This window comes from Gadus chalcogrammus, chromosome 8, assembly GCF_026213295.1.
Source record: "Gadus chalcogrammus isolate NIFS_2021 chromosome 8, NIFS_Gcha_1.0, whole genome shotgun sequence".
Classification (NCBI taxonomy): Eukaryota; Metazoa; Chordata; class Actinopteri; order Gadiformes; family Gadidae; genus Gadus; species Gadus chalcogrammus.
This window is the reverse complement of record NC_079419.1, coordinates 6109207-6136831: the sequence shown is the minus strand read 5'-3', so window position 1 is coordinate 6136831 and position 27625 is coordinate 6109207. Positions and strand designations below refer to the sequence as shown.

The 27625-nt window shown below is 47.8% G+C and overlaps 1 protein-coding gene across 2 annotated transcripts; it reads right to left on the bottom strand.

Moving 5' to 3' along the window:
* Positions 1–1975: 1975 nt before the first annotated feature.
* On the bottom strand, positions 1976–27625 carry LOC130387736 (5'-AMP-activated protein kinase subunit gamma-2-like). 2 transcript variants are annotated; one of them, XM_056596977.1, is made up of 16 exons: positions 27368–27625; positions 23734–23998; positions 13927–14198; positions 11171–11222; positions 10258–10367; positions 9260–9341; positions 8836–8894; positions 8685–8730; positions 8516–8570; positions 8116–8242; positions 7646–7811; positions 7520–7557; positions 6932–7078; positions 6233–6326; positions 4916–4931; positions 1976–4826 (listed from the first exon to the last, which is right to left on the bottom strand). In XM_056596977.1, exons 1-16 carry the CDS (start codon positions 27449–27451, stop codon positions 4811–4813), a joined length of 1629 nt encoding a protein of 542 aa, XP_056452952.1. In that variant the 5' UTR covers positions 27452–27625; the 3' UTR covers positions 1976–4810. The 2 variants fall into 2 exon arrangements, with proteins under 2 accessions (XP_056452952.1, XP_056452953.1); XM_056596978.1 differs by lacking the exons at positions 13927–14198; positions 23734–23998; positions 27368–27625 and adding an exon at positions 11374–12073 and having other exon boundaries at positions 1977–4931.

The following is a 27625-nucleotide window of genomic DNA, read 5'->3' as shown; positions in this document are numbered from 1 at the left end:
TAGGGTAGAAGATGATACTAAAGCAACAAGAGTTTTGTAGAGGTACAGAAAACTTAAACAATTCTTTGTTCAAATCAATATTTTTATTTCATGGAATCACACTGTAAACTATGTCATTTTCCGGCTGCTGTACGATAAAAAACGTTATAAAAAAAGAAGTGAATCTCCGTATTGTGCAAATATCAGCTTATGACTGCTAAACCCGAATGACTTTTGACTTATTACAGCTTTTGAACTGCCACAGTTAACAGAATAGTTCTAGAAAAATCCTGAAACCAAAGCTAACTTGTATTACTCTTTTTTTATTACTATTATAACATGTAGCTTAAAGAGGAAAACATGGTGTATCCTTTTATTCACGTTGGTGAAGAAGCACCCTTTTGCAACCTTTGTCTGATCCTAAGTGTTCTATATCAGCTGACCTTTGTCAACCCATGATCCAATCATTTGGCTTACAGCACTGAACAGTACAGTACTGTAAAATACAGAGAACGCAGAATTAAAAATGGTCTCTCAACCCAAACGTCACATAGAGATCCCAACTGATGTGTCATGTTAAAAAGTAACCCAAAGTTTCCTGTGTGAACACAATGGTGTGACAGCAATATATATATATATATATATAAAAAACGTAATATTTCCTATTCTCTGTGCATATATGAATGTAGGCACCCGGTCGCTATACTGTTTAATGTATATACTCTCCTAAACCTGTAGCACTTAACAAGAACGAAAAAGTGAGTTGTGATTCTGTCGTTTACTGCTATATACACAATAAGCTAGCGGGATCATATTGTTCCTAATAAACCTCATTTCTCCAGCAGTCTAGCCACGTCTGGGAGTGCATCTTTCTTGTTGTGTTTGTCTGAATGCATATTTTCAGCCAAGATTCGACAGAAAGGGAGAACGACAGAGAGAGAGAGAGAAAGAGAGATAAAGAGAAAGAGACACACACACTCAGAGAAAGAGACAGTTATTTTTTCAATTCTCATTTGGACTGTCGAAAGAACTGTTGATGTTACAAAAAAGACCACAATGCTTCATACACAACCCACACACACAAACCCAAAACAAAAAAAAAAGAAGCCAGCAGCCACACACACACACACACACACACACACACTCCCATCCGACTTCAAAGCTGTCCCCAAACCTCGCACTTGTGTCAGCCTCCCTTCTTGGCTCAGTGCCGCTAAACACAACCAGTGTAAAAAAAAAATAATAATAATGTACCCCCACGCCCCGAGGCCAGAGGTTCCTTGCACCCCCCCCCCCCCCCCTGCTCTGATCGCACTCCTCTTCAAAGGCTGCCGCTCGCCCAGACGCCTCGGCGAATTTGTGAAAAGCATGATGTGGTAAAACTAATGTTGAAAGAGCGAGGGGAGAGAGGTTGGTGTGAGGAAAATTAGGGAATAGAAAGTGAAAGAAAGTGGTTTTGGTGGGGTTAGTGGGGCTATATCCCAAAGGGGTATGAGAGAGGGAGAGGGGGGAGGCAGTAGGAAGGGAAGAAGTTCATGTTGAACTGACAAGCTCTGCTCACGCGCTCACCGGGCATTTAAAATGCATGACACGCTCCGAAGAAGGGGAATTTTAAATCACTTGCTAGAACCTCGTTTTAAAAAAAAATAATAATAAGGTCCGGTGTGACTGTGTGTCTGAGAGAGAGAGAGAGAGAGAGAGAGAGAGAGAGAGAGAGAGAGAGAGAGAGAGAGAGAGAGAGAGAGAGAGAGAGAGAGAGAGAGAGAGAGAGAGAGAGAGAGAGAGAGAGAGAGAGAGAGAGAGAGAAAATGAGTTAGAGTGAAGGCAAGATCGACTAAGAATGGAGAGACGGATAGAGATTTGGGGTAAAGACAAACGGATAGAGATAATTAGTATGTGGTGTGTGTGTGTGTGTGTGTGTGTGTGTGTGTGTGTAGCGCTAGGAAGACAGGAGCTAGCCGTCGCTGTAGTGAACGGGTTCAGAGAGCTGTGGTAAAGCTTTTCTCCCGTTGTAGGACTACCAGGTGTAGGAGGAGTCCCCCCGCTACGGCCATCAGGGGAGATTGGGAGATCAAAGCGGATTGTCTGGGGCGAGTCTAGTCCGGGCTTTACCCCTCATTTGGCAGTCCATCAGATTGTCTACCTCGTTTCAAACTCTACTCTACTAAAATATACTTCCAGCAGAGCAGCCACTTCCTCAAAAGATTTGAAAAAGCATAATCCAAATATACATCTATTCTATCAATGTATTACCGAAGACAATGGGAATATTAATGGCGTGGGATTTATTTATGGCAGCCTCACATTGCATCTCATTTTAGGTGGGGACCCCCAAGGGCCTGTTGTGTACTACAGTGGCCCCTTGTGGCGGCTCGCTGTCCCGTCTCACTCCCCCACCTCCCCGAAGGCGTCATCAGGACATCCTGTCAGAGAACCTTCTTATTTCGTTAGTTAATAGGAGAAAACAGGAAGAAAGAGTTATACCCAAACCAATCAACACAGAACACGGCTCACAACTGGGCTGTAACCTACAGTGCAAGAAAACTAAAATACGTTTTTAAATGATTCAACGCAATTTACGTATGTAAAGCAATTACCTACGCAATTGAACAAGTGGCCTTCAGTAGTTATCTTTGAACACGGTAGTAGCGTCCTGCTTTTTTGAGCGTTTCAAAGTGTAGCAGCTGTTTTTGGTACTAGGCAGATTTATTCATCGTAATCGATCACTGTGTGAAGTGGTGACAGGGCTTTAAATAACTACAGGCTGTAATCACTTGGCTAATGTTCCTAAACCGACAGTGTTTCAGGATTCTGACTAAGGGCCATGTAGTTAATTCACTGTGAGGATACATTTATACAAAATCTGATTCTGAGGTCAACCCATCCTCGGGCCCTGAGTCGCATGTGATACAAAACATTACGTTTCATTTTTTAGTGAAGTTAGTGAACAGTTTTTTCTCAACGCATATTTAAATCAACCGTTGGTGTGTGAAGAGCGCGCGCGCACACACACACACACACACACACACACACACACACACACACACACACACACACACACACACACACACACACACACACACACACACACACACACACACACACACACACACACTTTACATTCAGTGGCCATTTATTTCTCTGCAACCAGAAAGATACAAAAAAAGTCAATCAAAAACAGGAAGAAAATAAAAACCTATTCATAACTGTTGAAGTGTAATTTATCATGCTTGCACATGTACAGTACATATTTATCCAATACAAACGTTTTAAACATATTGTCACAAAACTATTTACAAAAATAACAGTAAAACTGCACTTATTTCCCACATTCTTTTTTTTTCAATACACATTCAATAAAAATAAAGCTTTCTCTGATATGTCTTCTGAAAACCCCTTTATGTACAGTGAACGACAGATGAGTAACTGTCCAGGCTAGGGGGTACGAGAGGCCATATTGTTTTTGCATGTGATTAGAGAGTAACAATCAGGTAACAATGACCCACACACACATTCAGAAAGGACAGAAACAGGACCGAGAACAGGCGGTGATTCAGAACCAGTCAGGTTCGGCGAGGGAGGGGTTGCAGCCATTCCAACACCTCAAACACAGACAAAAACATCTCACCCGCCTTGTCTGTGTGATAAAGTTCTTTACATTCAGTTCTTCTCTGGGTGTTCACCTTGCCACTAAACTATTTCAAGGTGCATTCTTTGGGTTTCTGTTTTGTAGGTTGCAGTAGATAGTAACTATGAACTCGAAGGCGTGTTCAGAATACTTTGAGGTTCTGGCTGTAACTTCTGTGGTGAGTTACTACACCACTTGTGTTGACCCGAATTGTGTTATTCGTCATTAATATTTCGAGTGACACCAGAGCTTTGAAGTTCGTTTTCAGTGCCTGACTTCCACTTCTTTCGGTATTCAACAAACAATCTCCTTTCGGAAATGCATTTATGATGCGTAAAAAATAACATTGTGATCTAATTACCTTCAGTTGTCTTGTCAGTGCGAGAGATTGACTCAATGGAGGAATGTTCTCCTTATTGGTTCTAACAGCAGGGCGGATAAAATGGCGGATAAAATGGCGGGTGTATGCTTATACTGATATCCTTAACGCTGTACTTGGGCCTATGAACCTCAACAACCTCCAAACTTGAGTAAGGATATCCATCCAACCAAAGGTCGGCGCTATGCATCAACGGGGCTGACGGTGAGCAAACGGGACATGGCACAGCGAAGATAGTTTGGAAAGGAGGGAGGGCACAGAAACACAAGCACACAAACCTCCACATGACCCTGAACCCTGGCAAGCGTGAAGCATTACGGCCACGCTGATCCCCGTGACGCAACCCGCCCCTCTCCCCGCGCACGCAGCCGCAGTGTTTGTTTATCCACCCACAGCGTGTGTGTGTGTGTGTGCGTGTGTGTGTGCGTTAGCGGTGTGCGCGTGTGTTCAGTGTCCAAAAAACAAAAACAAAACACACACCCTAACAGGAAGAAGGAGAATAACACCACAAACAACAGGGGGTGAATCGGGGGGGCAGCCCCGGGTCCTCCAGTGCGAGGGCCCTCCAAGCTCTTTGGTATCCAAGCCTTTATATAGTGCATCAGTCCGGGGCCGATGGGGGAGGCCCCTAGGAGCCCGGCCGCTACGAGTCCTCGGCCGTTTCGATTGAAACTATATAAAAAAAAATAAAAAAATAAAACTTGCTGCTCCCTTCAAAATATCCTGTTCAGGTGCTTCTTCTCTCTCTTCTCTCTCGTCGCTCTTTTCTCGTCTCTCCCTCTTTTCTCTCTCTTCTCATCTCTCTCTCTCGCTCTCTCGTCTCCTCACTCGGCAAGCTTCACTCTCTCGTCTTTCTCTTCTCTTTCGTCTTTCTCTCTCGCTCTCGTCTCTCTTCTCTCTCTCTCTCGTCTTCTCACTCGGCAAGCTTCTCTTCTCTGGAAGCGTCTGGGAGGGGGAGAGGGTGGAGGGATGAGGTGAAGAGGTGCAATATCCAGGCGGTAAGTGTTCAGAAGGGCAGCACACATAAATCACCCTTGCCAATGCATATCTTAGCAGGGATAAAAAGGCTAGGGGAAATGCTGGTCAGACTGCAGCCCGATGGACTCACTGCCAAAACCCTGTCCTAGGTGCAGGGAAACTCCTCTTTGATGTACAATTCCTAACCATACCAATCCAATATTACAAGGTCAGTAGCTGGAAGGTCAGTGGCAATCATGATGACCCAATGCAGACCTTGTTAAACAATCAGGCCCAAAGCACACACACACAATTAATATTAACTATGTCCTCGCCTCTTAGATAAGTTACACATTAACTCATCAGAGCATACCGATCAAATACCTCATCCCTGAGTTACGTTACCCAGTAACTAATCTATGAGTATTGATCCCAAAGCAGATGTTTAGGGCGATGCAGGGTGTTAGTTAATAAAGCATGGATCCCATGATACAACCGTGCGCTTAAAATCCCTCACTAAGGAAGAAGCACTGACTGATGAGCCGGCTCTACACTTTCCCCTGCTCACCTTACAGGCGCGTGTTTGCTCGCTTTGCGTCTCGGACCGACCCCGTAAACATCGGTCAGCGCAAAAACATCCGCTCATTGATTTTATGATGCGTCACCGCATGTTGTCATTTCATCATTGTGGATTTTATTATCTGGCTTGTGAAATGACTTGCGTTTCTTTTTTCTCTTTTCTAAGAATTATTTCTGCATTCCTATGCTTCATTAGAGAGTCAGATAGACAGGTTGGTATGGGAGAGAGATGGGGGAGGACATGCCGCATAGACTAGGGGCAGGAATTGAACCCGGGGGTCGCTGCGATCAGCACTGCGCCGTGACGGTACGCGCTCTACTCTGTGTTCCTACCTACTCGCCCCTTCCTCGCGTTTCTAACGCAGTCGGGTTAGTAGCTTGAGCGTCTGCCCTTCACGGTCCGCAAGACTGCCTTAGTAGAAGCAGACATCAACGAGGAACTGCTGTCAGCCTATCAGACGCCCTCGCTGCACACAGCCCTTAACGGGGGACATGCCATCCAACGCCGGCGTGTACGTGCGTGTGTCGTCCTACCTGAGGTTGGGTCACAGGGGTGGGGGGGTGGGGGGGGGGTTGGGGGTGGGAAGAGAGGGAGCTGGAGCCCCCGGCAGGAGACAGAAGGGTGGGGGCGGTCGCTGTGTTGGGGTGGATGAGGGGTGGATGAGGAGGGGAGAGGGGCGGAGGGCTTCAGTGCTGCTGGGCGTCTATACCTGCGGGACTGAGCACCAGGGCCTGCAGGATGTCCGACAGGGAGATGATCCCCTCGATGCTGGAGCGCTCGTCCACCACCACCAGACGATGGACCTGGAGGGCGGACGGACACGCACGCACACACACACACACACACACACACACACACACACACACACACACACACACACACACACACACACACACACACACACACACACACACACACACACACACACACACACACACACACACACACACACACACACACACACGTTTATAGGGTGACACAAAGTGGCAATGAAGGCTGATAATAACAATGCTCCGGTAAAGTATGGAAAGACAAAAGTACTCAGAGGGTTAACTAGTTGTGTAACAACAAATGGACTAGATCCTCGGGGCGGGATGTTGTAGTGGCTAGTCTGGTTGACTTCCAGCCGAAAACAACTGAATTCCCAGTAAGTAACTCAACCCCTTGCCTCAGGTCTCAATAAACTGTTCTAATGTTGTCCAAGATTTTCCGCAAATATTTCGGATCCAATCATAAAATATTGAAAAGCTTTGGAACGCAGAAATGTCCAAATGTCCAGGCTTAAAAGGTACCAGGCTTTTGCGCAAGTGTTATAGAGATTTTTTTCAAATTACGACCATGAACTAAATTAGAAACCATTGGCGCGTGCTAAAGTGTAATTGTATTGAGTGATTGAGTGAGTGCCTACTTCAGCCTTCACTATGCGGTCCACGATGGTCTCCAGGGTCTCCAGCTTGTGGCACTTCATGACTCCCTCAAAGTACTGCGAGCGGTGCTTCAGCGCCTGGGTCACCGTGATATCCAGGTTGTTGTACGTCTTCTCCGCCGCCAAGTTCTGCAAAACGGCCAACAGGGGGCGCAGCACTTAGGAGCAAGCTCAGCTAGTAGGAGACCAGGAGGATGCTTCAGCTCAAGATGGCTTCTGTTGTACACAATGGCTTTCATTGTAGATTAATCCATCGATTATTATTCACATTCAACATTTAGTCTTTAACGTGTCATAATACGTGGAAAATGTCCACCACAAGCCTTAAATTCAGTGTGTGCTTTTGTCAAATGAGTGACCAAGAAAAAAGGTTATAAAGTTATTTTATAATCTGAAAGAAAAAAGCTAAAATATGTGTATTTCACGAGCTGTAAACATCATCGATTTTCCGTTGAACAACAAAAACATCCATCTTATTGTGAGACCGATCGCCTCGGCACTCATTGGTTACACCAACAGCTTGGGGGGGGGGGGGGGTGTGAGCATTGAAAACAAAATGGCCGAACTTACGATGACGTCAAACTTGGAGTAAATATCCACCACCTTGCCTGTGAGGAGAGAACAACATGAGACGTCAGCATCGCGTTGTCACCCAGAGAGACCAGTGCAGAGCCTCACGGTGGGATGCGTCCCTACCGCTCTCGTCCACCACGGGCAGCGCGGACACCCTCCGCTCTACGAAGATGTTGAGGGCTTTGATGATGGGCGTGTCCGGGTGGATGAAGGCGATCTGGTCGTACGTGCCGATGCCCAGCTCCCCCAGCGTCTGCTTCATGAACGCTGGCTTTGGCATTTCACACACCTGGGCGAGTGGGAGGGACGCGCACACACACACACACACACACACACACACACACACACACACACACACACACACACACACACACACACACACACACACACACACACACACACACACACACACACACACACACACACACACACACACACACACACACACACACTTCAGAGACAGTTGGAGCGTCTGGCCACTAGGGGGCAATACATGGATGGAAACAGATGTCCAGTGTATGCATCCAAGGCAGATGGAGAAGCATGTAAGGGAGGGCGATAACACAAAGGTGGATGGGCGGCGTGGGACTCACAAAGAGCTGGAGGAACTTGAGAATCCTCTTGTGCGTGAGGATGTAAAGTGCATTCCCTGTGACAGGGTCGATGACAGGCAACCGGTGAATTTTGTTTTTGATGAGGGTGTACACTGCGTCAAACAGGCTGCAGATAGAGACAGCAAACAAATGGGTTTACAGACAGGGATTACAGTGTGTGTGTGTGTGTGTGTGTGTGTGTGTGTGTGTGTGTGTGTGTGTGTGTGTGTGTGTGTGTGTGTGTGTGTGTGTGTGTGTGTGTGTGTGTGTGTGTGTGTGTGTGTGTAAGCCTTGGTACACCGTCTCACACACACACACACACACACAATAATACAATGCACTGGAAAGTTCTCTTCCTCAACACAATGTGTCATTACTAATTCATGGTCAAACATTGTACCTTGCGTCAGGTGATATATTCACCAGGGGCTTGAATGTCGCTTGTAGATACACCTCTGTGAGGGAAGGAAAAGGTGTTTCAAAAGAAAGTTGAATGGGAACATGGGAAATGTTATCCCGTCTGTTCAGCTCAACATCTCCAACGTTAAAACCACAGAGGACCCACCCACCTCTCCACGTCTCCAGCTTATGTTCCTCCAACTCGTAGATTTGCACCTGAAGACACAAAAGCAGAAGGCGCCAGTAAGCACCATAAAAGCAGGACCGAGTCGTCCGGGGGGGGGTGGGGGGGGGGGGGGGGGGAGCTGCAGGGCGACCTACCATGGGTGATTTGTAGTATCGGTGTAGGATGATGATGAAGTCTGTGATCGTCAACATCCCTGCGATCAAAAGGACAGCACATGGAGTTATGATGCACTTATCAACCTGGGATTGCATTGTGAGAGAGATGTGCCCAACGCTATTCAGTGGTGTACGGAGACTCGTTTTAGGCTTTTATTGTCCCAAGAAGAACAACAGTGTGCCCGGTTCACCAGAATCATGTCTGCATGTTGCGTCATGCCTTTAAAAAAACGACGGTTTCTAGTCTCTGTGGAAAATGACGTTATGCTACATTGTGCGACTGAAAAAAAATCGGCTTTATGATTTAAGTATTTATCGTTTCCTCATTTCTTGAGGTTTCCGTGAAGAAGGCAAGTCCTCCAACCAGGCTCTCCTATTATAAGAGGAAATCCCGGCTGCTTACCCACAAAGCTCTGCTTCTCCGTGTCCCACAGTGGGGCTGCTCGCACGCCATTGGCCACCAGCGCAAAGAACGCTTTCTTAACCTGCCGTCAAACAGTTGGATGTAAACAATAACACAGAGCCATTAGTCCAGACGTGTCCCTGATTAAAGCAGCCATCTTTACGTTGAGCTTTTCCTGGAACATTTTCCACTCGTCCTTTTGTAATAAATGTGAGTAAAGAGTAAACAGTATCCACCCAAGACTCAGTAAACCAGGGGATTTGTATCATCTGTATTCTGTTTGGTTTGTGGAGAAAAACGATGGCAGGCAGATGATGTCTGTGTGGGTTTTCAATCCTTTCAAATTAAATATGTTGCCGGTGGCTTCAGTGAAATAGTTCTACAAAGAACCAACCCTCCTTCCAAGTATAACGATATCGTACAATTCAGTGACCGATTTCATTACACGCCACCCACCTACCCGGGCTGAAACGTGAAATCGTGAACAAAGCCAAGCCACCCGGGCCGGAGACCTCCCAGATTCTCCAGCTGAATGCCTCAGGGCTAGGTCATTGGCTTTCCCCTCGTTTAGATTTCATTTGGATACGGATGGCGTCTGTCGCCACACTTAAGACAGCCCAGGACACGCCCAGGATTACTGTTCAACAGCTTTGGGACCATTTCAAAACAATCCCGACGCCAGCTCACAGACTGAGTGGTTCTTGATATGTGTGTGTGTGTTTGCCCCCACGTTAAAACACTGACTGTCTTTGGCGTTCTCTCCTTACCCCTCCACCATTGCAACCACTTAATACAAGCGCTTAATGTCCTGCTGAGGTTCAAAGAAGAAATAATAGGCTTTGTCTTGTCACCTAAACAAAGGCTTTCTGTCGTAGTACCGGCCCATATTGACATCACACAAGTGCCGGTAATTCTGTGAATAGAAGCTGCGTGTGTGTGTGTGCGTGTCGTATAAAAGCCAGCGTGTGTAGCTGCACAGAAGGTAGAGCAGTACGTACTTGGAGTGCGGTGTCGAATACCACCAACTTGGAGCTGGTGGGCACGATGTCGTAGCACTTGTGGGACTTCATGAAGCGCATGTAGATATCACTCTCTGGTTCAGCAGCAGCTGTCAGGACGGGCGAGAACAACAGACCCATCAGACAGACACGGGCTAATGGACGGCAAACTACTACCGATCTAAACCACTAAGAGCCACTTACGGTAGCATTTTGACCAGGCTACCCAGAGTGCCTTGGGCTAGCCTCTCCTGTTAGCAACTTAGATCACCAATGTAGGCGGCCGTCACCGCTCATTTGTGGCATGTTGGAAGGCACATAAACCAGGCTATATATATATATATATATTTATCTATTTACCATTTATACATTCCATTGTTCCGACAACCATTTCGACCAATACTGAAGTGTTCATCACTTCAGTTTGATTTAAAAGACAATATATAGGCTACTCCTGCTGCATTATAAAAATAACATAGCTCATTAAAAAAAGAGCATATATTCAATACGTAATTGAAAAAACATAGGAAAGAAAGAAGGAGCCCAAGAAGAACATATCAAAACATGTGATCATGCTAACATTATATTCAGCGACGGTCCCATCCTGGGAACGCTCAATACGTGACAGAATGAGAGATCATGACTTCACGCACATGACAGATTCGGGCCGACGCTCGCCTCATATATAAAGCAGTGCGTTGCAATTGGTTCTTAACCTATTGTGTAAGGGGCGTTATATTACAAGTCCCACCCAAATACTTTAGTAAACTGCCTAAATCCCACTAAAGCAACGTAGCTGCGTCGTCGCTGTGACTGTTATTCCGACGCGTAGAATCCACACGTGTACTGAGGTACTCACGGGATAAAAACAACTGACCATTTAAACGTTCAAACCACAACAGGGGACACTCACCGTCATCATCTATGTCAAGTTTCTCCAGCATGCCTTCGAATAACCCGTGCACCTAGGAGGGAGAAGGGGAGACGTGCTCCGGTCAGGAGAAATGCAAAACAGTCACGACACACACTCGGCCGGCTCACAACAAACTTTGCGGGTGATATTATGAGCGGGCTGATGACGGGACTCCTCAACAGGGCTCCGAACAATGTTGTTACCGAAGTAGCGTCCGGAAATAAATGTTCGCGGTCGGTCAATTGCTGCACAACTGGGCTTGTTTACAGCGCTGCGATCCACGCGGCGCGCAACAGAGGAGCGCGCGAACAGACGCTCACCGCAAAAGGCTTGAACTTTATTGGTAAATATGTATTATTTATCAACGGGCACACCCCTTTATAAAAGTGGAACATTCCCAATAGGGTCTTTCATTGCAGCGATGGGGAACAATGCAGACATACTGGTCGTATTGAAACTGAAACTAAACTGCCACTGTGATCTCCCGACTCTTGCTGGTTTCATTCAACCGACATTAAAAAAAAAAAAGAGCAGAGGTTTATTAAATCGTATGCTGAAACCGATGGAGCCTAACCGATTCCCAGTATTCCAGCCAGTCATTCCCATGGGGGGAATGCGGGCACCACCATTACGCTGTGTGGAAACGCCCCTCCGCGCTCAACAATCGTTCCCTCACCATATTAGGAAATCCCCTGTGTTGCCTAGCAGCAAGAAGCAGGAGATAGGCCTACGCGGTAACGTCGCCGCGGTTAATTAGACGCGAGTAGCGCAGTGTCTTATCTTAAATGGAAAGAAGACGGCATCGTCAAAGCCATTAGGGCAATAGTTTATCGGCAGCTATTCAAAATGGGGCGTATTATAAACCTTTGATCTGCCTTTTCAGATTAGAAAAGGCAAAAACACATAAGGGAATATGCTTAGTCACACACACACACACACACACACACACACACACACACACACACACACACACACACACACACACACACACACACACACACACACACACACACACACACACACACACACACACACACACACACACACACACACACACACACGTTATAGACAAGCAGATATCCACAGCTTTGCTTGTGCCGACAAAATATACTCCCCCGGCCTTAAATTTGCAAGTATAATTCCTTTGGTCCACTGCGGCAGGGCAGGATAGTCCTTATACATGTCCTACGTGTTGCCAGGTCTCCCGGAGCCGGCCTGCGATGGTGACACAGCGCTTTTCTTGCCAAAACTACTGCAGCACCATAAATCTTGCCTGGCTGCGGCACAGCAGAGGGGCTTCGCTCTCTGATTCGGTTGAGGGCAGAAAATACCTCGCCGCCGCGCTATTAAGAGGAAATTAGATCATTCAATTCTTTAAAAGAAAACGGTTGCTGGCAGACAGACAAGATGGACGTAGTACACTCATGATGAATATACTCTCTCTCTTACGTATCCTTGGGTGTTTTACAACACATGAGACTAGGGATGAGTTATTATTTTTTTTGATTATTTCAGTCAACATCAATCACTCAAAGCTACCAGGGGCGGGGCAATCACAACGGACAGGTGGCTACACTTCATCACACAGCTTCTCTCCACACAAGGGCGTTTGGGCTATAAAACACACACACACACACACACACACACACACACACACACACACACACACACACACACACACACACACACACACACACACACACACACACACACACACACACACACACACACACACACACACACCACCACCCCCCCCCCCCCTCCTGGTCATATGCCATCAAGGATTCAGAAAGAACACCAACCTTTGCTGTATTAACTAGATAAAAGCTCCATCGACCATGCTTTTGGAAGTAATTAGCTTTGTGCGCCTTTAGTTCGCACAGCAACAAGTGCTATTGACAGCAGAGGAAAGCAACAGGACTTCAATCCGTCATATGCTTTCACGCAGCAATGGTTCCTACACACTCCATCCGGTACAATCCCTGTGACTTTGAGAAAGGTGGAGGCTTTATATTCAGGAAATATTGTAAACATTAACACAAGCCAAGGTGGGGCTTAGCAATCGAATCGTCTAGAAAATGCAAAAGCAGCCGGCAAACTTTAATGACACGCATGAGTAGCTTCGACTACTGCATCCGTCCCGCACCATTGCGTAGCGTATCACATCCCATCACAATGGAAATGCATTTTTAATTGTCGGTTCAAATGAATGCCGAGAGTACCCGAACATCAAACGGTTGAGATTGCCATCTCTGGTGAAACATTCATTTCACGTAAGTCATTTCAACCGCCAGTTCTTATCATCTCTAACCGAACGCCTAAAGGAAACCAAAAAAAAAAAAAAAAAAATCAAACCCCATCGCACAACACCAAACATTGTCATGGTTCCCATGACAATGTTTGGTGTTCGATTTTAGTCTTTTTTTCTTTTTTTTTCTTTTGGTTTCATGACAATATTTGAGGAAGGTCGAATCATGAGGAAGGTCGCTCGGCCTTCCTCATCTGTGCCTATAGGATGCTTGGGTTTTATTTTATTTTAAAGATATACCTGCCTTTTTATGCTTCATGATAGAGATGGACAGGAAGGTAGTCGAGATAGAGAGGAGAAGACATGCAGCGAAGGAACCCGGGCAGGAATCGAACCCGGGTCCGCTGCGATCAGGACCGAGCCTTAACGGGACGCGCTCCACGACACGCGCTCCCCGACGCACCGGTGATCGGTGGACGTCCGCCGAGTGTACACCCAGTGTACTCACGTGGTGCGAGGTAGCGGTGGGCGTGGCGGGGCCGGGCGACGGGACGAGGGGGGGCTTGGTGCGCGGGAGGCTGAGCCGGTGGCCCAGGTCGGGCGCCGTGCAGGACAGTGAGCGGGAGCGCGAGCGCAGGCTGAGCCGCTCGGCCGTCGGGGAGCTGGGCTGGGGTGCCTGGGGGAACAGCGGCTGGCTGGAGGCCTGCGGGGGGTCGGTGGACGCCTGGGGGGGGTTGGACGCCTGGATGGGGGTGGAGGGGAGCGACGAGCCAGCAGAGCCTGTGGAGAGAGAAGGAGAGCGAGGGGAGAGGGGGTCAGTTTCTATCCCGGGATTGGGTTCACGTTAGATTGATTAAGGTAGAACCATATCCTAAAAGGGGTGCGACGTAGTGGAGTGTGTGTGGATAACGGCTGGTGTAAGCAGCCTCACCTGACCCCCAGACACACTGATTAGACCCGTGGGACGGGCCACACCTGTGGCACATCCCCAGAGTTAATGGCGGCTGGTTTAATGTTAGACCAGCCGTCTCCGCACACACTCAGGGAGGTCTCTCGCATTGGCCACATAGGATTACGGTTATCCCATTGTCAACCAATTTTCACAAGAAACCAGTTTTCAAACATCGCCAACCTGTTTTCCTGGTCTGGAGGAGGAGCCCAGTAAAGGTCCCCAAGGGGGAGTGTAGCGGGAGCATTGTTACAAACATGTTGGTGTAACGATCTCCCTGACACTTGGCAATGTCGAGTGTTAGAATAGAAGTCAACTCCTGAAAGCACAATGGACCTTCATGATGGAACGCATATTAACAGTTTATTAATCTTTCAAAAAACAATCTCACACCAAACATCACAAGGACCCTTTGCTAACTTCATGAAACCAAATTTCTTCAGTTGACTAGAATCCCTACTCTTGACTTTTGAATGTGTTTATGTGTAAGAGATGACTGATAGACTGAGATAAAGTGTGTGACTGCAGGGGGGGGGGAGGACACGGTGGGATGGTGTCTGATTGGTCGGGCTGCTCTGTGTGATCTTATCACTGCAGTGAGGACAGATGGGAAGGCCCATCTGATCAGTTGAGGTATAGATACAGCTCACTAGGGCGGCTGTGTGCTGCCAGCAGCCTGCCAATACAACTCTAATGTCTTGACTCGAGATGTCTTCCCTCGACTTACAATTTGTATAATTCAAGAAGGATCATAACGACAAAAACAATGTACATCATTGTATACGGATCTATGTGTGACATTTCTGCAATACAAAAAAAGGATGAAACCACAAATTAAAAACCCATAATGTTTACAGAATGAATCCAAAGATATCAAGGGGAAGCTAACGACCCACTTATGCCCATTGATTTAATAATCGTTAGATTACCAGAGCGTAACATTGAGATCCCTTCATTTCCCCCACCTGCTCCCATTCACTTCGCTCCTGCCGGAGTTCAGTGTCGTTGTCTCCGAGCCCACGGGCACTGGGTTCAAAGACCAGCTGCTTCGGAGGCAGCGTCGCGCGGAGGGTCACCTGACGACCGTCACACGCCCCCCCCGGCGGACCCCCCTCTAACGCATGGAGACACGGGACCCACACACCCCTACTGACGCAGGGACCCTGGGGAGGAGTCACGAGTCTGCAGCCCGTCAGACTGTACTTGTTACTTTCGTCACCCTCTCCAACTCGTGAACATAGAGAAAAGTGTTGTAATTTCCCACAGAGCCAAACTTAATGAACTCAAAGCACAAGGCAGACTCAACAGTGAGCAGCCGAGTTGTTATCCGCCTTCTGATTTAACCTTCACGATAAACGATCACCTTAACCTTCAAATCCAGGGATCCCCCACACACACTCACTCACACACACACGGCCTTCACTGTGGCCTCAACCCATCCAAGGACGCTTCCATCAAACAACCCAATAGCTATCATCAACCAGTCAATCAATACAGCCCTGACTGGTCCTGGCAGCGTCCACCGCGCCTGGCCCTCTCTCCCTTATCTCCTGACATTTAGCTGGCTTGTACCAGCCGCCGTTGGCCCGCGCCCGCTTCCGCAGCGCCTCAGTCTTATTTTAGCCCCGCTGTTTTGGCACATTCCTCTGCAGCAGATAACCAACACAGGCCTCTGTGTGGGGCGAAAGGGGTGGCCGGCTGTGACACCACCAGCGTTTCAGGACGTACGTTGTCGTAGTCGTGTGGTCCCGTGTATTGACGCGGTGCCGCTAGGGCCAGGTTTGATACGGGGGTCACGGGCAGGCTCCTCAGTCGCGGGACAGGTCTGACACATTATACCAACTGTGTGAGTGTGAGACACAGGTGTGAGTGTGATTAGCCGTTACAAGCCGTTTTGGCGTGTCCACCTAGATGTAAGACGGATAGTTGAGCAACGTTTGCTACAGTACACTGGGTAGGCTGGTAGACTGATCTATCCAGCATACATCGAGGTGGACACTTGTAAAGTCAGTAGAGGCTGGTTTTTAGAACGGCTGGTAATGACTAATCACATTCACACCTGGTGGTATAATACGTCCCCTAGAACCAACTGGCACTCAGTGGAAACGCAGGGGGGGGGGAAGATGAACGTGACGCCGGGCAACATAGTGTCATGTTCACACACAGGGCCTGACGTACATAAATATTCACACACCCACACACACTAATACTACCCAGAATTCACAATAAATAACATGCATATATCCGCCTAACATTGGTTAATAACAAAGCCAACACTGGAGAGGTGTGCATATGGCCTGAATGCGCATGTGTGTGTGTGTGTATTTGTGTAAGTGTGTGTGTCTGTCTTAGCAACAGCTGATGTGCAATTTTGTCTGTCTTAGCACAGCTGATGCGCAATTTTCCAGTGAAGGAGATTCCCTGAACAACTAGAACGACTCCAATGAGACTGAAGTCTTCCAGGTTCACGAAGAGTGCAATCTGCACCAAGTGAGCACAAACACTAGTTGGCAAGTGCATGACAAGCCCAAACGTATACACTAAACGCAGACCTACTTTTGCAAAAGCTTCATATTTAGAATAGTTTCGTATGACAAGCTAAGAGTGGAAGTGAAAAGAGGCAAAGGTAGAGGTAAATATGCAAATAAACATATTTGCGTATTTTCCAACAAGTTAAGACCAACAGCCACCTAACCTCACATTAACAAACACCGAATTGTTCCACAACGGCAGTAATCCCTGGCTTATGCTGAGAAGTCCCTTCGAAAGCTAATATATAACCAAGCAAAACACACACATAGACCACGTGTGAACACTTCTCAGCTGCTGGTGGGGCAGAAGGTATGCGATCGCCGGGCTTCCCTGCTGGGCGGAGGTATGGACGTGCTCCGATGCTGCAGCACTTCCATACGAGGAGAGCCCCGTGCATTCGCTGCACCAGATATAGACTGGCTGCTCGCTGTAACTGGACCTCCTGTTCTGACCTAATCCTAAATGCAACGCAGACCCCCCCCCCCCCCCCCCCCCCCCTGCCGCCCACACCACCCTCGACGCCAACACACTCTATACGAGGCCCTCGTATGAGGGGCGCCGAACAAGGTTATAGATAGAAACCTGCTCGTTAGATCCCCGTGGGGGAAAAGGAGCCAGGACGAGATTAAACAATGAACTCACTGCAGAAACTCTGTGTGCATAATGAAAAACTAAAATGATGTGTGCATTACGCTATGCATAAACATATAGAATTATACTAGTGATTCTAGAGGGCTAGGGATTTAAAACGTCTTCATAAATGGATCGCTGGGTATAAATCGGGTGTATGCTGTGATTAATAACAAGGTGCGGGGGCACTATGTGCAAGTCGCAGACTGCTTTGCAAAAAGGAGTGGCAGGATGGGGGGGTGGCAGGATGGACCTCTGGAGCCGCTCTGTTGGGCATCGACCCAGATCCAGTCTCCTGCTGAGTCCTCTCCTCTGCCTGACCAGAGTGTCACAGAGCAGATGGTAAAGGCCTAGTCCACTATGGCCAGCAGTTCGGTCACCATCCACTTCCCTGCAATCACCCTGCTGAGTCGCTGCAAGCCCCTGTGGACAGCATTGATGCTGCTGCTCCAGCACACGACGACCACAAAGAAGAGGGTACCTGCCATCAGAGCCTGGTGCGACATGTTCCGCATTGTCCTGCATACATTGAAGGACCCGACCCTCCCTTAGTGAACGCAGTCGGCTCCGTCCCCTCTTGACTTCTGCCTGTGTTCCCCTCCCAGGTCCGGCTTGCTGCACAGGTTCCTTATATGGTTATGGTTCCATATATGCATGAGCGTTTACCAAGGCGATGGCGCAGTGGTGCAATCTTAGGCGATTTTTTGCTGATGCTTTTGTCCAAAGCGACTTACAACCATTCATTCACACATTCACACACCGACTCCGGTGTCAACCACGCCGGGCGAACCGCCAGCTCGTCAGGAGCAGTCAGGGTGATGCGTCTTGCTCAGGGACACCTCAACCCTTGGCTATGAGGAGCCGGGGATTGACCTAGCAACCTTCTGGTTACCCAGTACCACTCTAACTCCTGAGCTACTGTCGCCCCAGAGTGCAGAGGGCATGCTGAACAGATCTGGGTTTCAGACCCGTGATTCCTGGCTTGTGTGTCACGGGGTTGAGACCTTCAACCCACGGACACGGAGACCAATGAACACCAGTAGGTGTAAACAATGTGAGACTTGAGGGCAATGACCTGCTTCCCCTTCTCAGGACAAGTCACGGTCTTGTGCCCCCGTAGTCGACTAGGATTGGCTCCGGCTCACACTCCCCACACCCTGACTACACTCCCCAGGAGAAGATAGATGGACAGGAGCGCAGAGCACCTGCTTTGAATTCTGCATGTACAGGGTGTCGTTTTGTGTTGATCACCTTGTTTCCCTGAGTCACACTCTTTCAGAACCACTTTTCTGGCACAGCCCCGGCGGAATTTCAAGATCAGATAGCTTTCTGTCGCTTACCACTGAAGTTTGCTATTTTTAAAGTAGAACAGTTATTCAGCAGAGAGTTGAAGAGAAGACACCAGCTGGAGAAAAGTGCAGAGTCACGCTGTTACATAATAAAGTAAAGCACACTGCACCACCTTTCTACGGCACAACCACCACATCGAACAGAAATCAATGCGTCAGCACAATATCACTCCTTTGTTGTCTAGAGCCGTCAACTCTGGTTAAACTCACACACCCGGCGAGGACAGCGGTGAGCTCTGAACACTGTGGCTGAGGCTCGTGACATTTGGTGCTGCGGGTGCCCTTTTGCTTTCAGTCCTGTATGGATTCCCTGCATGGTTTAGGAAGAAATCAGATACTGCGCCACCGACCGCCGCCTCAATTAGTGGCAGAAACACCCCCTCACGTCTGTGAACACAGCCTGTCAACCATTAATATTCATTGCCTCATTAAGAGACACCGACCATAACTTTAGCTGGATTTGATTGATTGATTTATAGACAGACACGACTGCAGCATTGATATGAGGTAAATAACCATCACTGGCAACAGTATACACCGCCGTATACATGTCAACAGACATTCCACCGGTAGGTATGCATACTGTACATCGCGAGAGTAAGAGATCACTACAGCGTCTACCGCCCCACGGCTATGGATATACATCCACCGCAGCGTACATTACTCACAGAACGTTGCATCAGCACTGAGCGTGGGAGCGGAGGAATGTTATTTCACACTTTCACACACATGCATCTTGTATTTACACCTTAAAGGACTGTTAATCAGCCCCAGAGCTATGAGGAGAGGAGGAGGAGAAGAGAAGAACGGAGGCGGGGTGGGTGTGTTACCGGGCGGACCGGGGGACTGGGACTGCCCTCTGCTTGCCAGCCCATCCTGCTCCTTGCGCTTCTTGCTCCGACGCAGACTACCGAACCTCTTCATGGAGCTCACGGGGGCGGCCGGGGGTTCCTAACCAGACGGGAGCATGGCTGCAGCACGCGGCGGGCGACGTAAAGGCACGGGGAGGTCTTCGCGATGAGCGTCGCCAGTAGAAACGGGGGGCTTTATGTTCTTGAGCCCGTTGTGGAGAACATCGTGGATAAGGAGAGAGATACAGTAGTACAGTACAGAGTCCTCGTGGATGCAACGCCGACGATGGAGTTCAGGAGGAACTCTGGGAAAAGTAGTCTTTGTTCACGAAAGAAAGTCGATCAATCCGTTTTGAAGTGGAGCGAATATATGTTTGTTGCGGTCCGTGTGAGGTAGATGATCTGAAGAGGGATCTAGCTCTGTTTATCCCAGGTGCCCCGGGAAGGGGGGGGTGTCTGCGGCCAGCGTGCGGGGTCCGCGTCGGCCCGTCGGTCTCCAGGGAAACACGCGGACGTGTTGGAACATCTGAAGTAAGGCAATAGATCAAATCCCCAGGTCCGTTAAAATAGGGATGAGGAGAAACACAAACACACACACAAACACGCACGAACACACAAACACAGAGATGCACACACAGACACAGACACACACACACACGCATCCACGCTCGCACACAGAGTGGTGCTGTCCCCGGTGTGGCTCGCACGGTCTGAGGAGCTGTGAGTTGTCAGGTGCAGCTGCGGCGGGAGCCTGTTTAATATGGCTTCAGCAGTCGGTAACGGGAGGCCACAGCAGTGTCCGCGAGCGACGCTGCACTGCAGCTATTGGCTGGCAGACAGGGAGGGGGGGGGGGGGGGGGGGGGGGGGGGTTCCCCGCCTTCTTTTGAGAAAAAAAAAAAAAAGAAGCCCAGGTTTAAATGATGAATTAAGAATAAAAATATCTAAAGCTCAGGCACCTTAGTCTATGTGAGCGGTTGCTATACATTCAGGATCGAACGCACCAACGCAAACACTGAAATGATCAGGAAAGCCCAATGGAGGGAAGTGCATTGTGGGGGGGGGGGGGGGGGGGTGGGACCTTTAAGACTTCTGAGAGGTGGGTCGGAGAGGGTCAGGGTGGCTCCGTCAGCCGATCTGAGAGTGGCTTTGGTGGCTAGTGTCCCTCTTCCCCTTCCTTAACAGATGGCTCACCCCTACCCACCCCCCCACCGCACCGCCCTCCAACCACACCCCCACAACACTTCAGATTTAAACCGGCAGATTATGCAACCTGTGAGCCGAGGCGCGAAAGGTCAGTAGGCCTTCGGTGAGGAGTCAGCGTAGAGCCACCCAGTAGGCATCCATTCCTGACACATCCCCACCTAAGATCAGGGCAGGTCTAAGGTTAAACGATCCGTGTTTAATTCAATGAAGCGCTAGGCTGTTTGGGTTGGGATTGCTGTGTTAACCCAGTCTAACCCATACCCCACACAGCTTTGAAACCGAGCAAAAAATGACTCATCTAGTCGTCTTATTTTGATTACTGAACATTCCTCCAGGTTTTAGGAGTTCACCGCAATAAAGCTCCGCTCCTGCTCGAGCAAGTCCTCTTCCCTTTTAAGGACGCTCGCCACCGAAACACTGGGTCCAGTATTTACTGAAAACACACCACATGGAAAAGAAGAGACAGAGACAGAGAGCAAGAGAGACTGAGAGCGACAGAGACAAGAGAGCAAGAGAGAGCGAGCGACAGAGACAGAGAGCGAGAGGAAGACATTTCCAGATAAGGCTGCAAAAGGACAGCAAGTCATTCCCCACTACTTGGAAACTTAACATGTAGGCGATCCACATTTCTACGAAGAGTATAAACGCAAAGGAACATATGAAGAATTATATCGATATAAAATGCATGGAAGCACTGTACCTCATCGAGATGTGCATTGACTAATAATTTGAGTCTGCAATGAAGACCAAACTGTTGTGATGTGCCTTTGGACTGCAAAACCACCTTAAGAAGCAGCAGCAATTTGGGGGGGGAGAGAGGAGAGCGAAGACTAGGATCATCAGCACACTCTTGTGGCAGGAGAAGGAAGTGCAGAAAACATCGATCGCTCCACCGCAGAACGTTGGAATACGATTGGACCACCACCACCAACACACCCCCCGCCACTAGTAAACAAATATGTAGCTTTTAAAATCGTATCCAACGTTACTGAATGAATACAAAATGACCCTTTGTTTGCAGTAAGGTTGCTAGAGACCATAGTCTACAGAATCGGGCGACACATTGCTGAACTCGGTATGTTTGATGTGTTCTTCTGGAGTTGCACCGATGTCAATGGCGTCCAGAGGAAAGCAGTTGGCAGGGGGAGGCGGGCTGAGACAACCCTGGCACCAGCGGAGCCATTCCGCTCTCCCCGAGCCAGCGAGGGGCCCTGGGTGCTCGCACGGCACCGTGAGAGGGGAGCGGGTGTGTGGAAGCCACGGAGCATGAGTCACCGGAGCGGCGTTTGATCTCAGCTTCCTACAGCCCCTCGGTGAACGCTGTGTTTCCGTGCAGAACATTCTGCCTGCTCTTGTGCAACATCAGAACGTGCAAAAACAGGGCGTGCACGGTGCCGTTCAGTCACTCCCCAGCCCACATCTGCTCTCATCCAAACAGTGTCTGCCGCGACACACACAACAACGCGCAGACACACACACACACACACACACATACAAAAACACGCAGAAGATGGCGCAGTCGAACCGAAAAGGTTTCTTTTTAAAAAACACACACACACGCATGCTGCCACACACACGCACACACACACGCACACATGCTGCCACACACGCACGCACACATGCTGCCACACACGCACGCACACATGCTGCCACACACGCACGCACACATGCTGCCACACACACACACACACACACACACACACACACACACACACACACACACACACACACACACACACACACAATAGGTCTCAGCCAAACTTAAAAGGTTACTTTTTAAAACACAGACACACACACGCATCTACGCATGTACACACACACATACATACATGCTGCTACACAAACATGCTGCTACACACACACGCTGCTACACATGCACACACAAACATGCTGCTACGCAAGCACCCACGGATGCACACAAACAAATGCTGCTAAACATGCACACACAGATGTGCACACGCACACAGACGCAGAGACACAGCCTACATTGTGATTATAAAAGCTTGTCCGACAGGAAGTACAGTGAGATTTTAACTTTATTCCATTGTTTGCCCTTGTTTTAAGAGGAAGTGGCTGGTGTGAGGAAGACAGTTGGAGGGCTCCAGCCGGCTCCAGTGGTTATTATCATTATCAGTCCCATCAGGATGTTGATCGAGTGTATTGTTACATTAGGCTCCATTACATCAACACGATACCGTAACAACCAAGTGGTGCATTGCCTTTGCATCGGTGCACGGCAAGTGGATAAGTGAAGAGGCCACTCCAAGAAACTGAGAGAAACATCTGCTCTATAACCAGACACTGCCACACACTCCGTAGCTGGGAGTAAGTGTTGAAGAATTTCTGAAATCATGTGCTTTGAGGTCGACAGGTGTTTAAATAAGCGTCACTGGTGATATTGTCATAACCCTGTGGTTTTGTGGTGGATGTGTCATGAAAATATCTGATGATTGTATAATCCTGAACAGAATTATTTTGAGATGACACTGGCTTAATAAACAAATTTAAAAAAGATAATCGTGTTTTTGTCATCTAGCATTTAAAGCAGTTTGCTTATTTGATTAATTGAATGTACTTGAATGAGTCACACTTAGGTATATCTTCATCGTTCAATGCACTTATTGTAAGTCGCTTTCGGCAAAAGTGTCAGCTAAATAAATGCATTGTTATATATAATGCAGTCCTTTGTTTATGCTAAAATAACAAAAAGATGGCTGACTCGAATGTTCACATGACGCTCACACAGCAATGGTAAAAGAAGCACACTGTCTAACAGACAGAAGGAGAGAGAGACACTGACCTTTTCTGGCCCTGGAGAAGAGCTTGATGCTGGAGGACGAGGAGCCGGACGAGGAGCGGAACATACCACTGAAGCTCAGGCGGCGGGGGGACTTGGGCGAGGAGGAGCCCTGCTGTTGAGAGGGGTAGGGGAAGATGGTCTTCGGGGAGCCCGGGCTGACCTTGGTGAGGACCGGGGCGGACCCGGGGCAGGAGGGCGGGCTGACGCTGGAGCTCCTCTGGAAGATGCCCCTGGTGGGGCAGGAGGTGCAGACGGGCAGCTCCCCCTGGGGAGGGGCAGAGGGGGAGGAGGTGTTAGCTCCAGAGGCTTGTGGGTCAGCCCTGACCCCCCCCCCCCCCCCCCCCGATCGGTCAGGGGGTCCTTAAGGGTCTTTGAGTGGAGATATAAGTAGGCCCAATCCCATTTCTACCCCTTACCCCTCCCCCCTTCCCCTTCAAAACAAGGGGGAGGGGTAAGGGTAAGGGGTAAGGGGTAGAAATGGGATTGGGCCATAGAGTCAGGGAATACAGATGGACTTTGTGAAATGCATGCTTTAGGATATTATTATTTAAAAAGGGTCCGACCTATGTTAGCCGATTAATTGCGGCCGATGTTTTAGTTCCAGTGTTATACGGGGCAATTCCACGGATGAAGGGAGGGCAATTCCCGCCGATTTATTTGAGTCATTAATTATTGAACATTATATTTTGTTGAATGCATATATATCATTTTGTTTAGACACATTCATGTTAATCTTCTTTAATAAGTATAACATGAATTCGAAATATCATAGAGAAAACAAGTTTATTCTGAGCCCATACAGCACATGACCAATCATTTCAATAAAGACCCTGGCCTGCACTGTTTTGAATAGCATTTTGCATTGATACACATATCGGCATAGACTATGGACAGTGCAGAATTTTTTTCCATATGGCCCAGCTGTAACACCCCTTACTCTTGTGAGGCCGGCAGGCTTTCTACTGCACCTCTGTTTCAGTCTGAGATTTATTGAGAGATTTCATGTTAATGCCTAATCTCTTTCTTCTGCTTTCTATGGTCCCTTGACATCTCTGAAGTGACTTCTGCTTCTCCTGAATAAGAAACCAATGCACTGGGCTTCATTGCATTGATCTCACGTGATCCTGGGTGAGCATCCTAATGGCTGACCGCTGCAGGGCAAGAACATGTTGTCCAGGCGCTCCCTACATTATTCCCGTATTTAATGGGTTAATAATAAGATGTGCTTTCAGAAGTAAAGAAAGTAATCCAGAACGCGTTGCACTAGGTTACGACGTGCGATGATAATGAATGTAGTTAAAAGCTGCGTCAACGTAAGAAAGTGAATAAATAAATGCTAATATATGTGGAATACATGAGGTGGAAACTCCACTCTCGTTCCTCTGAAGTGTTACATCACAGTAAATTGTGACCTTCTTTTCCCTGGTGCCAACTGCAATGAGGCACCCCCCCCCCCATAAATAAAACTAGAGGTGATATGCCAACAGCAGTTTATTTTCTGTGTGACGTACTGGACGAGAGTAGTTATATAATAGAATGAACACACACACACACACACACACACACCCACACACGTTTCTTTCAAAGCAATACTTTGAAAGAACTACGAAAAACGACAAAAAGCATATAGATCTAGATCTATCTATAGATAGATCTAGATCTATCTATATATAGAGCGGTTTGGCAAATGAAAATACTGTCTTACTGGTAGGTCACCGTACCTCTCAAACTTCTAAGAACTCAGAAGCAGGAAGGGTATTTTCATGCGCGTGTGTGAGAGGATCAGGTCACTGTTTGTTTAGGGCTGGGGCCGCGCTCCATACATAACCACCAATCCACAGACAGGCCTGCAGGGCGGAGTGTGCACAGGCCTCTCTCTCCCTCTTTCATTGTGCAAGAGCAAGTTTAGGCAGGTTTCAGCCATGAGGGCTCAAAACAAGGAAAACAAACAGACAAGGCGGTCTCATAAAAAGGTGCACAGTGTAAATATAATAACATTTAATTAAAAAAGCAGGGAGGGATTCAAGGTTATATTATATATTTTAAATATATATGATATCCCCTGGATGGGTCGGCCAGTAATGGTTTTTAGGGGCCGTCGGACAAAATTAAAAAGATAGTTTTGTGACCGGCTTATAGCCTACCCACAAAATGTACTTTTGACAGGCTTTGAAGGGAGAATATTTGTGGAACAGGTCATCCAATCTCCCGTTTGTCTCGATGATTAGGCAATATCAACGTGTGCCCTGGGGGTGTCACAACCTTAAAACATTGCCCAATAATCCTTGAGGCCATCTGAGACATGTAGGCCAACCATTACTCGGGTTCTTTGAGGGGAGTTCAGAGTGCAGGGTCATCGTTTAGCAGCGCAGACACGCCACAGCTCAGACTGACGTCTGTTGGTTGAGGGAGGGTCTCTCCGATAAAGGTTACCAATCCAACACAGTGTTGGGGACATGGTATGCGTATGGTTATTGCACATTGAACCCAAAAGGAGAGCTGTACAACGCTGCCCCTTTCATACGTCGCTCAGTGCCCTGCTTTTGCAATCCAAATGTGATGCTTATTTATATTAGGATAAAATCATTACGACCAGAGTAAGAGTATCATTAAGTCAATGTGCTTGGAAAACCAGGAAGAGCTTCTCTCTGATGCAATGGTTGTTTGATGATTTTGTTTTGAAGGGAGGTTTACTATTTGGGGGAAAGGTACCACCAAGGTTCAGATCAATCTCCCGTTCATCTCGATGATGTGCAAATATCAACAGTCCTGACGACACAACCTCAATATGTTGCCCAATGATCTTAGCAGCCATGACAAGCAGGCCTATGTACACTCTTATTGACACGATAGATTAATGAATGCTGAATTACTTTTAGTGTGTTGGTATGGTCCCACCCAAACCTAAACAGGAGGAGTTGTATCTGGATACATTGATTTTACCTTCAAGTCTGATCAGTGCAGGATGATTGGGTCACTATGAAAGTGTGATTTGAATCATAGGCTGCAGTAACATAATGGATTGAACATGCATCACATGGGGGAAGAAGAGAAGCAGCCCAGTGTTTATGAGAAGCAGCATACCGACCTCATGGCGGATTTGTTGTCATGTTAAGCAGGCCTATACTGTACACACCCTCGAATAACCCATTTCTGCGATACAACTTCACCGTAGTTGTGCATAACATTCGGCATCCCATACAATAATAATCATCTTAAAAAACGCAACCAAGGAAGTGTAATAGCATGCACAAGCTCAGTTGTCAAAAAAAAGAAAGAATTATAGCCTAATAGACGAATTATTTCTTTAAATTCCCTCAAATGTCCCGTTTACCCATGCATTGGAATGTAAACATAAACAACGGTAAACGATTAGATTAACTTTAAAAAGGTCGAATTGCAGACAATGACAGCCCTGGGTGTTGACAAACATGACTTTAAGTTACGACGTCACGTTTGCGTCTGAACGGGAAGATGCTGCAAGAAAAAAAAAGGCCTACTTATCCTGTTGAGTATTCGTGAAAACATCAGCACATGTCCCGCGGACCGAGGCACACGTGGAGGAGTGTGGACAGCGTTGGCATGTTGGAAAAACACGCCAGCCAACAATAACATGTAGGTAGGGTGGACTTACTGGCATGTCAATTCGCAGACTTCTCCTTTTCTTCGGGATCTTTTTGGAGCCGTCTTTATTGGACTCCATCACCGTGCTGCCCATCTTGTCGATATTCCTGCACTACTAAAGATATCGCTTTCAAACTCCAAGGGCAGTGCGATCGCTTTCAATACGAGTGTTGAAATGCAAAATGTGCAACCAATCATCCACCTATCTCGCGTTGTGTCTGTACAAAAATGCTGCCTCACAACTATGAAGCTGCCTCTTTTAACCAGG

Bases quoted from the DNA above. Each gene is read 5' to 3' on its own strand.
- LOC130387736 (XM_056596977.1), bottom strand. From the start codon at position 27,451: ATGGGCAGCACGGTGATGGAGTCCAATAAAGACGGCTCCAAAAAGATC. The intron at 14,199-23,733 runs GTCAGTGTCTCT...CTCTCTCCACAG, and splicing joins CTTCTCCAGGGCCAGAAAAG to GCTCTGCTGGCTCGTCGCTC. The intron at 6,327-6,931 runs GTAGGCACTCAC...TCCGCCCTCCAG, and splicing joins ACCGCATAGTGAAGGCTGAA to GTCCATCGTCTGGTGGTGGT.